Below are 11,250 nucleotides of genomic sequence, written 5' to 3'. Positions count from 1 at the left end.
CCTCGGTGCGATATATAAAGCGTCAGCGCGCATATTTGATTTGATTTCATTGCCAGAACTGAGACTCCAACTGCCCAGTAGGCCATTCCATTGAAGAAGACGCGACGTGCCTGTAAATATTTATTAATGCTGTGAAACTTTCCATTTGTCTTGGATTCCGAGCTTTCTCTGAGCACGAGTATCCAATGCGATGATTCTTCAGTGGCTTTGATTTTTATTGAGCTGAGTTTGAAAATGATTATGTGGTCGGTGCCCAGCAAAAGTTTATTTTATATTTTCATAATCTATGCTGAGGGCCAAACAAACGAAATTCCATTTATTGCTTTGGCTTGATTTGAAATAGAAAATTCTCTAAATATATGTGATTAATTTGCTGAAATACGATAAGCAGTAATTTCTAGATAATAGAACAGTTTCTTGTTTGACTTGCAAATTGACTTATGTGGTAGGCATTGTTTGAAGATTACTTCTTAAGCTTTGGGCAGTAATCTTTTGATATTCTTCAAGTTGAGGCCACAGAACTTCTATTTCTCTTCCAGATCCGAAGGTTGTTTAAATAAATCGAAAATGCCTATTTGCTGATAATAATTCCACACAAATTAGCAACTACTTTTTATTCATACTTTTGCCTTGAAATCTATTTTATGACTCTTGACGTTAGTTAGATATTATATTGCTTTAAGCTTTTCTGAATCTTTCTTTTGTGCTTGTTTTCTGCTAGTCTGTACTTGAGATTTTCGATTATTAAATACTTGATGCGATTCCTTAAATGAAGCTGTATCAATTCTGTTCGCCGTTGCTCAAATAATTTCCTAGACTTTGCAATGCGCTTCTTTATCTGAACGATTTGCAAATTGTTCTTCGGCTTTCGCTTGCTGACAAAGCCGATTTCCCGCCACGGATTGTTCATTTCATTGGATTATTTAATAAGCTTACAGCTACAATTTTGTATCAATGCCAAACCAAATCATATATTGATTGCTAAATCAAAGACGAATTTAATAAACTTTAGCCATGGGGCCAAGCAAAGTGCCGTCGTCCTACAATAACAACCATGAATGCATTCAGCTGTGGAGCAAGAGGCTGTGATGATGACGTTTAAAGCAATTACAAGCGAAACCAAGCCAAAGTCCTCGCCCACCGACGCCTGCTGCACAACAATGTGCATACAAATGCAAATTGCGCCCTGGCATATGTTGCGTATACGTAACGCCAAATGCCAGTGGCAAGAGCGCCAACAACAATCCATTTTCGCATTGCGTGAACAAAATAGTTTTGTGTTGCGGTTGTTTTTAGTGGCTCAACGGGTGAAAGCGGGCTTTCGGTTGGCGGATGTGGGCCCAGGGGGTGGGAGTGGCAAGCGTTGGACAAGGACTACATCTACAACTACTGCGTTGGCAATTACTGGGCGTGTAGCAGCAGCACTCGTAAGGCAGGAGCTCAAGCCCAGCGAGGGTGAATTTCTAGAGTTGCAATTTCCAGTTTCTTTTCACTGGCTTAACAAATGCATAACCAACTGAGAACAGGCGGAACCTGCGAGTTCAGGATTACCCTAACCAGTGTTTTCATATCCAATTCTCTTACTTTTTTATTTCAAATGAGTAATAGTATAAAAACAGATGCTCTTGTTTCGTCATTAAATGCTATGTCTATATTAAAAATAGCCTTATTTGTTGTGTCTGAAATCGAAATTATTATGCAAAGACAAAAACCACATTTCAAAGTTTACCATTTTTATAATGATTTTGAAGATTGGATTTACTTTTACCTTAATATACTGATCATGATTTTATTGGGCTTGCTTAACGTGTCTTAGTATATACTTATTCACATATATATTAAAATTTTTTTGTAGGTGTCCTACTAATATAATAATACCCTATCCTAAGCTAACCCTGAGGCATTGTTAAGTTTTGTTTGGTTGATTGCTGGCTGCTTGGGTAGTGGGTTGAATTGCATACAGAGTGCAGAGCTGTTTCGCATGCTGAGCATTTAGTGACACATTTTAGTGGTTGCCGCGAGCAAATTGCAGGTGGAATCGAAAGATGTTGTCGCCAGGCCAACGGGTCGCGCATAAGTGCCGATGCTCCACCCAGGGCTTACCCACTCCCACACGCATCAAATCATGGCAAAGCAAACCAAAGTTGACTTGAATGAAATGAAAAAAAAATGTAAACACTGATAAAACTGTTTAGGTTAATCACGTTGTTATCAGTGCTCGCAACATTCTTTACTAAAAATTACCTTTGGAATGCCAAAAGAAAAATAAAGGTGCACAATTAAGTAAAATAGTAGTTTTTACCACATATTTAAAAAATATTACCGTTTATTTATTTCTGTACAAGGACATCGATTTTTTCACCAGTGAACTTTTCCAAACCCATCTCCCCCTCTCAGTCGTGTATAAATAAAGCTCCCAATATAATAGAAACAGGCTTGGGTGAGCAGAAAAGAAGGGAGAGGGCTGCCGAGGTCAAGTTCGGAATCCATTTGTGTGCATTTCAGTTTCGGTTTAAATCAAGAGCGGGACACAGATCCGGACAATCATTCAGGCTGACAGGATGTGCGCTTCACTGCGCTGATTGTGAGTCGAAAAAGGCTAACGAAATGCGAATGCCCATGCACAGAAGCTAATACATTGTGCAGGATCTGGGCATCTTAAAGCTGCTCCCCGGCCAACGCCACTCGAGGGCACTTTGCTAATTGAATTTATTCCGACGCCACTTGACAACTTCCGGCATAAAGCGACAGGACCCGCTCCTCTGTCTGGCAACAGTTGGCAAACGTGTTAATTTAACAAAAATTACAATTGCACGGCAGCCAGGCATCCTCCTTGTACGCCTCCCCTTTTTTATCCTTCATCTTGCCTTTCTGCTCATTAAGCATATGGCAACAAGGTGTAAGTATGTTTGCCACTGCTCCGTCAGGCTGTAATATTTGTTTGCAGTTCGCACAAAAAGCACAACCAAGCGAGCAGACATTTTTGCCGCCCACTCGGTCCCGCTCTCCCACTTTTAGACCAGAGACAAGCCTTTCTGCGTGTCCTTGTAGTCGGCTGTCGTCTAGGCTGCTTGCCATGACAATTTAAATGCCTGTTGTCTGCGTACATCCTATGCAAAAAAGGGGTGAGCTGGCTTGCGAAGGAGGTCTGAGAAAATAATAGCCGCTTCTAGCTGCGGTTCCCTTAGAATCATTTTCCATCTTATCAAGGGTAGCAATATGAATACATTGGACCATCTTAGTCTAGTGACAAAATATTTTAAATTACTTTGTACAAATTTTGTTTAAAATTTAACATTTTCATTATTTTAAACACATTTTTTAGCATGCCTTAAACATTTCTAATTTTTTTCACTGTTATATTGTAACGTTTGATGATGTGTAAATTGTAAATACATCTTTTTTGATCGTATTTCTAGACTACATTAGTTTGAGGCCAAGAACTACAGCTTTTGTTCATGTATTTGTTTATAAGTGATTGTTTTTACGGAACACATGACAAACAGACAATTAGTATAAAGCTGTAAAAAGTTTGTAAACAAGTCATCAATATTTTAACATTTTCTAACTGTTCTTTGAAGTTTAAATTTTACGTTCACTTTAATGAGTCATTATTTAGTCGAGTTCTTTACACCACTTATAATTGTTAATAAACAAGTTTTTTTATGTTGTATTTACACTTAAACGAATTGCATGTAATTGCAAATGTATGTGTCGTTGTTGTCGCGGCTTCGCTAGGGGTTTCCTTCTTGAATTTATGGGGAAGTGGAGTAGGTCGACAGGCAAGACGAAAGTAAAAAAGCAAAGGGTACACTTCTATTGTGCAAAAGATTACATAAATTGGGTAAGGGAAAGTGCCATTTAAATAAATAAAAAATTGAAAAGACCATTAAAAATTATCAGGGTCTTTAAAAAATGTATGACAGCCTTGTGGTTTACTGAACAAATAAGGAAACGTCTTTTTTTAAACTTTATCATATTCAATACCCACCACTTAGTAACATACTTTTATAAGGATTTTGCATCATTATTCATTACTATTAAAAGTAAGGAACGCCAAACTGTTCAGTATTTTGTGAATGTTTTTCAAAAATTGTTATAAAAAACAATTACATTTAAAAAAAAAATTTCTTGTCTTAAATTAACCTTATTTTCAGTCAATGTTTAACAATATTACTTTGAACATCAGATAAGAGCGTCGTGAAAGCGGGGAAAATCCATTTGCGGGAGGCACAAGCACCCATCCTTGCGATTGAGGCTGCTCCATTTCGTGCAACCAATTTTGTCATATCTTTTGCATGAAATGTAAGCCACTAATTAAAACTAAGTGGCGGGAGCGGGACATCGTCGAAAATATCGCGCCCATGCCGTAACCTCTATTAACCCGAGCGACGCCCAATTACACTTTCGGCTACCGTTCTCTTTTTTTTTACGCCTTCTCATCGTTTAGAGTGTGCGAAGAAAAGTGGGCGAAGGCGCGGGAAATGGCGCTGACTACCCTAGAACATTTTTGACATTTTGACAGGGCTACAAGCTTACAAGCACCGCAGGCTACAAGAGGCAACATCATCAGCAACAACAGCAACCGAAATGGCGGCACATAAGAACGCATTACGCATACTCCGCGTGGCCGGGCCAAAACAGGGGGCGGTAGTGTGTGCGAGACCCAATCCTAATTTGTAATCTAACTGTGCGCGCGGGCGTTTGCGTTAGATAGAAAGCCGTATAAGTGATGTTATAACGTGCGGAGTTTTCAGCGCTTCAAGCATTTTGACCCACCTCATTATGCTTTTTGCGGCAAACGAGAAGGTTTGGTGAGTTTCTAGTTGAAAGGCATACAAGACAGTTTATTACTAGTGTAGGGCTGGTTTACATTACCTTGCTTGTTCTTCCCAATCACAACACCCTCGCAGAGAGTATTATAGCTTATCCAAAAAATTTCAAAAATACTTTACATTACTTTAAAAGTATTTTTAAAACAGTATAACAAAAATATTAATATGTATCTTTGAATAATTGGATTAGTATATATGTTTAAATATTTAATAAAGCCAAAAATACTTTACATAACTGAATCAATATCCAAAATTAATACATGCGGGGACTTTTGATTTTAGTTATGAACATGTTAATGCTGATCTGCTGTTCACTATTAAGGGCATTCCAAAAAGACTAGTGTAGCTGAAGGCGCAGTAGTTCTGCAAGGTCCTCGAGCAGTGTCACCTTGTACCCGCCAGGCTGCCTGACAAATGGCACACGTTTTACATATGTAGTTACCTCGAAAACCCTCCTAATTTTCCACCTTGCCCCGACTGCCCCGCCCACCGCCTTTAGCTCCGTCTTCCTCACTCCGGCGGACTGTGTAAATGTTATACAAAATGCCGCAAACGTGTGCGTGGCAAATTTGTAAAGTGCAAAATTTATGCGTAAGGTGAGGGCGTTACCAAGGCGACCCCCTTTCGCTGCGGCTTTCAAATTTCAAGAGGTCTCAGGATCCCTAGCTCCGAGTCTCTCTAGCACTAGCCAGATGTCTCTTTCGCTCCGCGGATGTTCATATTCAAGTGCGAAAAGTTGCAATTTTAGGCTGCTAACCAAAAAATATAACTGTCTAGTCTGAAACCAGGGTGCGTGCATCTATGTGTGCGTGTGTGCGTTTAATTTTCTCACCAAACTAAAATGTTTTTGGTGGCACAGCAGCATCCTCCGGGTTTTCCTCGCGCACTCATGCAAATATTTGGGTTGACTCTGCCGCTTCTATGCCAACCAGCGGCGAAATGGTGGCAAAAGGTTAGCAAAATAACTTCATATGCTCACCGACGCATATTTGGATTTGGTGAAATTCATTAAAGTTTATGTTTGCCTAGATGTTGGGACAACAATAACGTCGATTGCTGACTTTTAGGGCCTGCCTTTTTGCGCTTAATGTGTTAAAACTAATTTAAATTTATTTCAAGTGATTTCAAGATGCCTCAATGGCAGCCGAAAACATTTTTGGGCCTCTAACCTCGCACCGTGCAAGGGGTTAATAAATAAAATACGAATACGTGCACATAAATCCAAGGAGTCAGGGGCCAAAAGTTCAAAGCACAAGGCATAATTATGTGTACGAGTGTGTGCGGAAGTTGGTGATTGGCATCTATTTCGTGTGCCGAATGTACCATTAAATTAGCCAAATTACAACGAAATGCGAATCATTAGGCTGTGTCTCCCAACCGAGATGCTATCAAATTTTTTTTAAGCGCCGTAATACCCTTTGCTCTTTGACTTTAATAATACTGTTTGCTGTATTTTGACTTCGCTATTGTAAAACCTGATAATCACATGTACTGCGAAATAAACATGGTGCTATAATTTATAAAACGAAACGAAATTGCTTTAAATATTTAAAATGGGCCTGTGGGAGACAAATACACATAGACATAAAGTGTAAAAAAATGAAAAAGTTATGGTTGAAAGCAGGCCAAATATAAAAATATTATAATTAAAGTCTTTTATTTAAGATATACATCAGGAATTTAAATTGGAATAACCGTTATATCGCTGTTTTAAATGGTTATTTAATAACATATTTAATTTTTAAGAAAATGTTGTGCATTTCTATTATATGTACTTCAAATGTGAATTTTTCTAAACTATATTTGAAAAAAATATCTATGTTTTACAGGTTTATTTTATTAATTTATATCTTTGCAGATAGTTTTATTAAAAATCCAGTACCAGCCAGTTTCGAAAAATTCCCATGAGTCAGGAGTAGCCAAGAGGGTGCGGTAGCGTGCAACAAAATGCACCCTAAAATACTTAACAATGCAAATAAAGCATTGAAATTTCAGTTGCGTTGGTTATTTAATTAAACATGAGGTAAATAAGTTTCTGTTGTGCTGCTACCATGAAAGAGGACATGCAGAAAAATTGCATGCGACGCACACAGACCTGCTAGGGGGGGTCAGAGGTCAGCAGAGGGACGACAAACAAGGGGGACAAACAGACAAACTAGTTAAAGTGTTTTGCCTGTTGGTTCTGGTTCTATTTCTGTTGCTGTTTGGCAGACAGGCCAAAGGCCACAGACAAAGACAAAGGCAAAAGGCGAGTGGGAACAGCGGTGGATTGTTGGGTGGCTGGGTGGTGCGATCGCTGGAAGGTGGGAAATGGGGTCGTGACCCCAAGGCGACACAGACATTTAAATGAAAGCGTTGTTCGTTGACACGCAACGAGCACAAAGTTGAGCCGCCTCGTTTCATTTTTCGGGGGCTCCCTCCCTCAATGTTTTAGTATTTAATTTAATTTGCCAACTCGTGCGTTTTCACCCCCACTCTAAGCTGGGTACGCTGTTTTCTTTTTTGTTGATAAATCGAATTGTACAAATTGCGAACTGTAAATATGCAATAAATTAAGCAACTTGCAAATTAAATTAAATTTCATTTCATACTCGGCATATGGGCCGACTGTTGCAAAGCCGTTCCAGCATTTCTGGCTGCCAGCTGTGCTAATGAAATTTCCGTAAATAATTGCTCTACTATAAAGGCGGCCTAAAAATAGGCGTGGCAGTGGGTGGCGGTGCACTCTTGGCAGCGGCTTGTTGCCCTCGGTTGGGCGACGCATTAAAACTAATGCTGATGCGGCGCCTCAACAGCGAGTGGGAGCGAGAGGGCCAGTCAGACAGTCTTAGACACGAGCTTATGGACAAGTCCATAAGGCCGACCGTTAACACCTTGTAGCAGCAGCCACGTCCGAGTTGCCTAATGCCAAAGCTCAGAGCCATTGCCACAAACTGTGTCAGCAAAGCAATTTTTAATACCCTAGAAATTTCAGAAGAAATATTGGGTATGTCGTTGAAGAATTTAGAAAGTACTGAAAATTTTATTATATATTTATTTATTTCGCCAACGGTTCATTCCTAAAATGGCTAAAATCGCTGTATCAATATTTAACATTTTTTTCTATGGCTATGCAAAAAAATTCTTAGGAAATTCATAATGCAATTTAATAAGTATATATTGTAAACAATAATATATTTAATAAAATGTTGCATTTTCGCTGACTATGATTACATTTTGTTTGAACACGAAATAAATTAAAATTCAAGCTATTGGTCGATTTTTCGTACCGTAAATAAAGGGTATTGCTCTGCTCACCCTTACCTTAAAGTGATATTTATTCCTGGTGGATGAGTGTGACCCCGAGCAAGATGTTTCCACCTACCCTGAAACCCCAGGCACACGCACAGTCACATATATGAGGGGAAGTCTAAGACATTTTGAGGGGGACGACACTTACATCCCTAGGGGTAACAGAGGGTTAAGGAGGGAGAAACCTTTATATGGCTGTGTGTACGTATGTGCGAGTGTGGCTTTTGGTATATTTGTGCTATGTAAACGTGTTTTTTGACAGTAATAGTTTGTAATATAAATTCACACCAGCATGCCAACGCCAAAAACGCACAAAAGGCAGCATCCTCTTTTCTCTGCAGACTTCCAGACCGAACCCCCACAACCCTCATCCTTCCCCTTCTGCCACGGACAGACAACAAAGTATTTTGCTACGTGTAACAAAAAAGCCATTTAAGCATTTTGAGGTCGGCGGCGAGCATAAGAATAAGGTGGGGATCGGTGCGGGAACCTAACCATTTAATGGCTCCACACTCTAGGGGGGATGAGCTTCACAGATGTGTATTCTGTTCCGCTGATCCCTTTTTAATGCAGGTTACACACCGAAAATATAAAAACGCAAACTTTATCATTACTTCAAAACAATTTTCCATAAATTGATGAGCAGCGAACGAGCGCGAAGATAACGCTTCCTTTTTGCAGATGTCTGGCCGCTTTATATTCATATTATCGGACTTTTTCGCGGAAATCTGGAAATGGAAAACTGAAAACTGTCACATGGCCAGTGGCCATGTCCTTGTGCCATCCTTCGCCGCCATTCAGTCATCCATTCGCATTGTTGATGATGCACATTTCATGTTAATGCAATTAAGTTTTAATTGTTGAATTGTTGATCTTAACGCATGATTTCATATTTATGCGCATTAATGTGAATCGGTTTGGTTTGGTCGGGCTCACTCGCCCCATTCTTTATTTCCCTTTTCGATTCGCTTCCGTGTCGGTCAGCATCGTTGTCATTGTAATTGCGCGTCCGATAAGCAAGCCATTTAAACGTCGCATTTATTGTAATTACACAGTTCTCCCCACGCTCGCAGCCTCTTCTGATCTCGTTTTTCAAAGAGCCTTTTTTTAATCATTTTTGATATGGGTGAAAACTCATGTGACTTTGTATATGGATTTATTAATGCTTGGCCAAATGGGTATGATGATTATGGTGCAGAATATACCTTTATTTACCTGAAAAGTAAGGCTGTTTTAAAATTGAATTATCAAAACACATGAAATGAAAAATTAATTGTAAATTTAAGTCTCTAATAAATTCTAAATGTATAACAATTTCAGTAAAACCAATTTACATAAAACAAAACATTGAAAATATTTTTTAGAAAAAATGTTTTTATTTTGGTTTAAAAAAAGGTTTTTTTGACAAATAAGCTAAAATTATATCACAGACCAGTATTTCTTGATTTTCCATTAATATGTAAGTCCTTCAAACTAAAGTCGCTGGCATAAAAATAATTTCGGCTTTTGTTTATGTGTTTTTTATTGTAATAAATTAATTCATTATTTCCGAAAGCGGGGTTTACGAGCCAGTGACAACAAATATCTGACAAATTGAGGGGAAAAGCAAATTAAAAAGCAGATTGATCTTGGACAAATTGCTGGGGAAGAAAAAATTTCACGGGAATTAATGAGAGAGTTTCAGAGCAATCAAGTAAAGCCAATTAAAAACTTTAGCCGTGTTTCACTAATTGCTTTAGTTTTTTATTGCACTTTCTAAAGCCATCCAAAGAGGGGTGGAATATTTAAAAATATCTATTTTATTACACCTTGCAGCAGATGCGGCTAGTGCTTCTGATGCTGGCTCTTAAAGCTCGTAACTTTGAGCTATGTGTGTGGCAGCAACCAACCTGGAATTTGTCATAAGACAAGAAAGCGTACCAGCGGGTTTTTATTAAAATCTTTCCAACTTCCTAACTTCTCATCTATCTTTTTTTCCTCCATACTATTAGTAATGCGCAGTACTCGCGTAAATTTAGGTATACAGGATTTAATGTATGTAATTATAATTTTTGCCAAAAGCACATACAACTGGTTGTTAACTGGTAATAAAAAATTAAATTAAAATTAAAAAATTAAATTAAATGTTTAAATAGTTTTCTTAATAACTTCAATTTAATGACTCCGGATATCATTTAATCGAGTCTTAAATATCAGGTTTTCTTAAAACACAAAAATATAACAAGTAAAATTAAAACTAAGAAATAGATACATTTTAAATTGTATTAATTTATGTATTAAATATAACCATGATAGATATTTATTATTCGAGCCACTTGGAGCTTATGTTCTTTCTTCTTGTTTTTGCTGCTGCCTGTCACCAGCCATCCTCATATTATGTTTTACCTTCGCCTTTTTGTTCCTTTTTTGTACCCGGCGCCTTTGTTCTGCTCAACCACATGCAACAAAGTCAAAGTTTTCAATCATATGTCAAACGCCGACTTGACTTGGGTGCTATATGTGTGATGTGCTATGTGTTGGGGGCACGTCTTGAGCCCTGGCACTTTCAACAGTTGCCACATATTGCTCATAAATGTTGAATACTCGAAGGGAGCGCCCTTTCAGCTTTCTCCTTTCTCCACCCTTCTCTTTTTCACTTTTGGTTAACCGCAGCCGCATGCTGCAAAACTTTCGCCTGTCACAATTTATGTGCCAGCCACATAAACCCCAGTCTTCGGCAAAGTGTCGCAATCAACTGGTTGAGGTATTTGCGAGACCCATACAACAACATGCCCCATATCCCCAAGAACTAATACTAAAAGATTTGCCTAGCAAGTTATTAATTGCCTGGGCAAAAGGAGAATGTGCCGACAAAACAGCTGCATAAATAATTAAAACTGTCCATTTAAAAATCACAGAGAAAATCGGTTTGTTTTGTGCTCTTTTCCCCTTCGAGGATAATCAACACAAACCACCGCAAAAAGGGTTACGAGTTCTATTTGTTTGTAAGAGTGTTCGGGCGTTGAGGGCGGCCAATCATCATTAAAATTTTGGCCCAAATTAGAGTTGAAATAAAACAATTTTTGGCCTATTTGCTTATGTCCTGTCGATATTTAGTTTTGGTTTTCATTTCGTTCGCCTCGCC

The 11,250-nt window shown here is 38.6% G+C and overlaps 1 protein-coding gene across 1 annotated transcript; it reads right to left on the bottom strand.

Moving 5' to 3' along the window:
- Positions 1-263: 263 nt before the first annotated feature.
- On the bottom strand, positions 264-950 carry LOC108136745. Its single transcript, XM_017258088.2, has one exon. The coding sequence runs from the start codon at positions 908-910 to the stop codon at positions 662-664; it is 249 nt and encodes an 82-aa protein (XP_017113577.1). The 5' UTR covers positions 911-950; the 3' UTR covers positions 264-661.
- Positions 951-11,250: the final 10,300 nt, after the last annotated feature.

The sequence above is a fragment of the Drosophila elegans genome, unplaced genomic scaffold, assembly GCF_018152505.1.
Source record: "Drosophila elegans isolate 14027-0461.03 unplaced genomic scaffold, ASM1815250v1 contig_476, whole genome shotgun sequence".
NCBI lineage: Eukaryota > Metazoa > Arthropoda > Insecta > Diptera > Drosophilidae > Drosophila > Drosophila elegans.
This window is presented reverse-complemented; position numbering and strand designations above follow the sequence as displayed.

Bases quoted from the DNA above. Each gene is read 5' to 3' on its own strand.
- LOC108136745 (XM_017258088.2), bottom strand. From the start codon at position 910: ATGAACAATCCGTGGCGGGAAATCGGCTTTGTCAGCAAGCGAAAGCCG.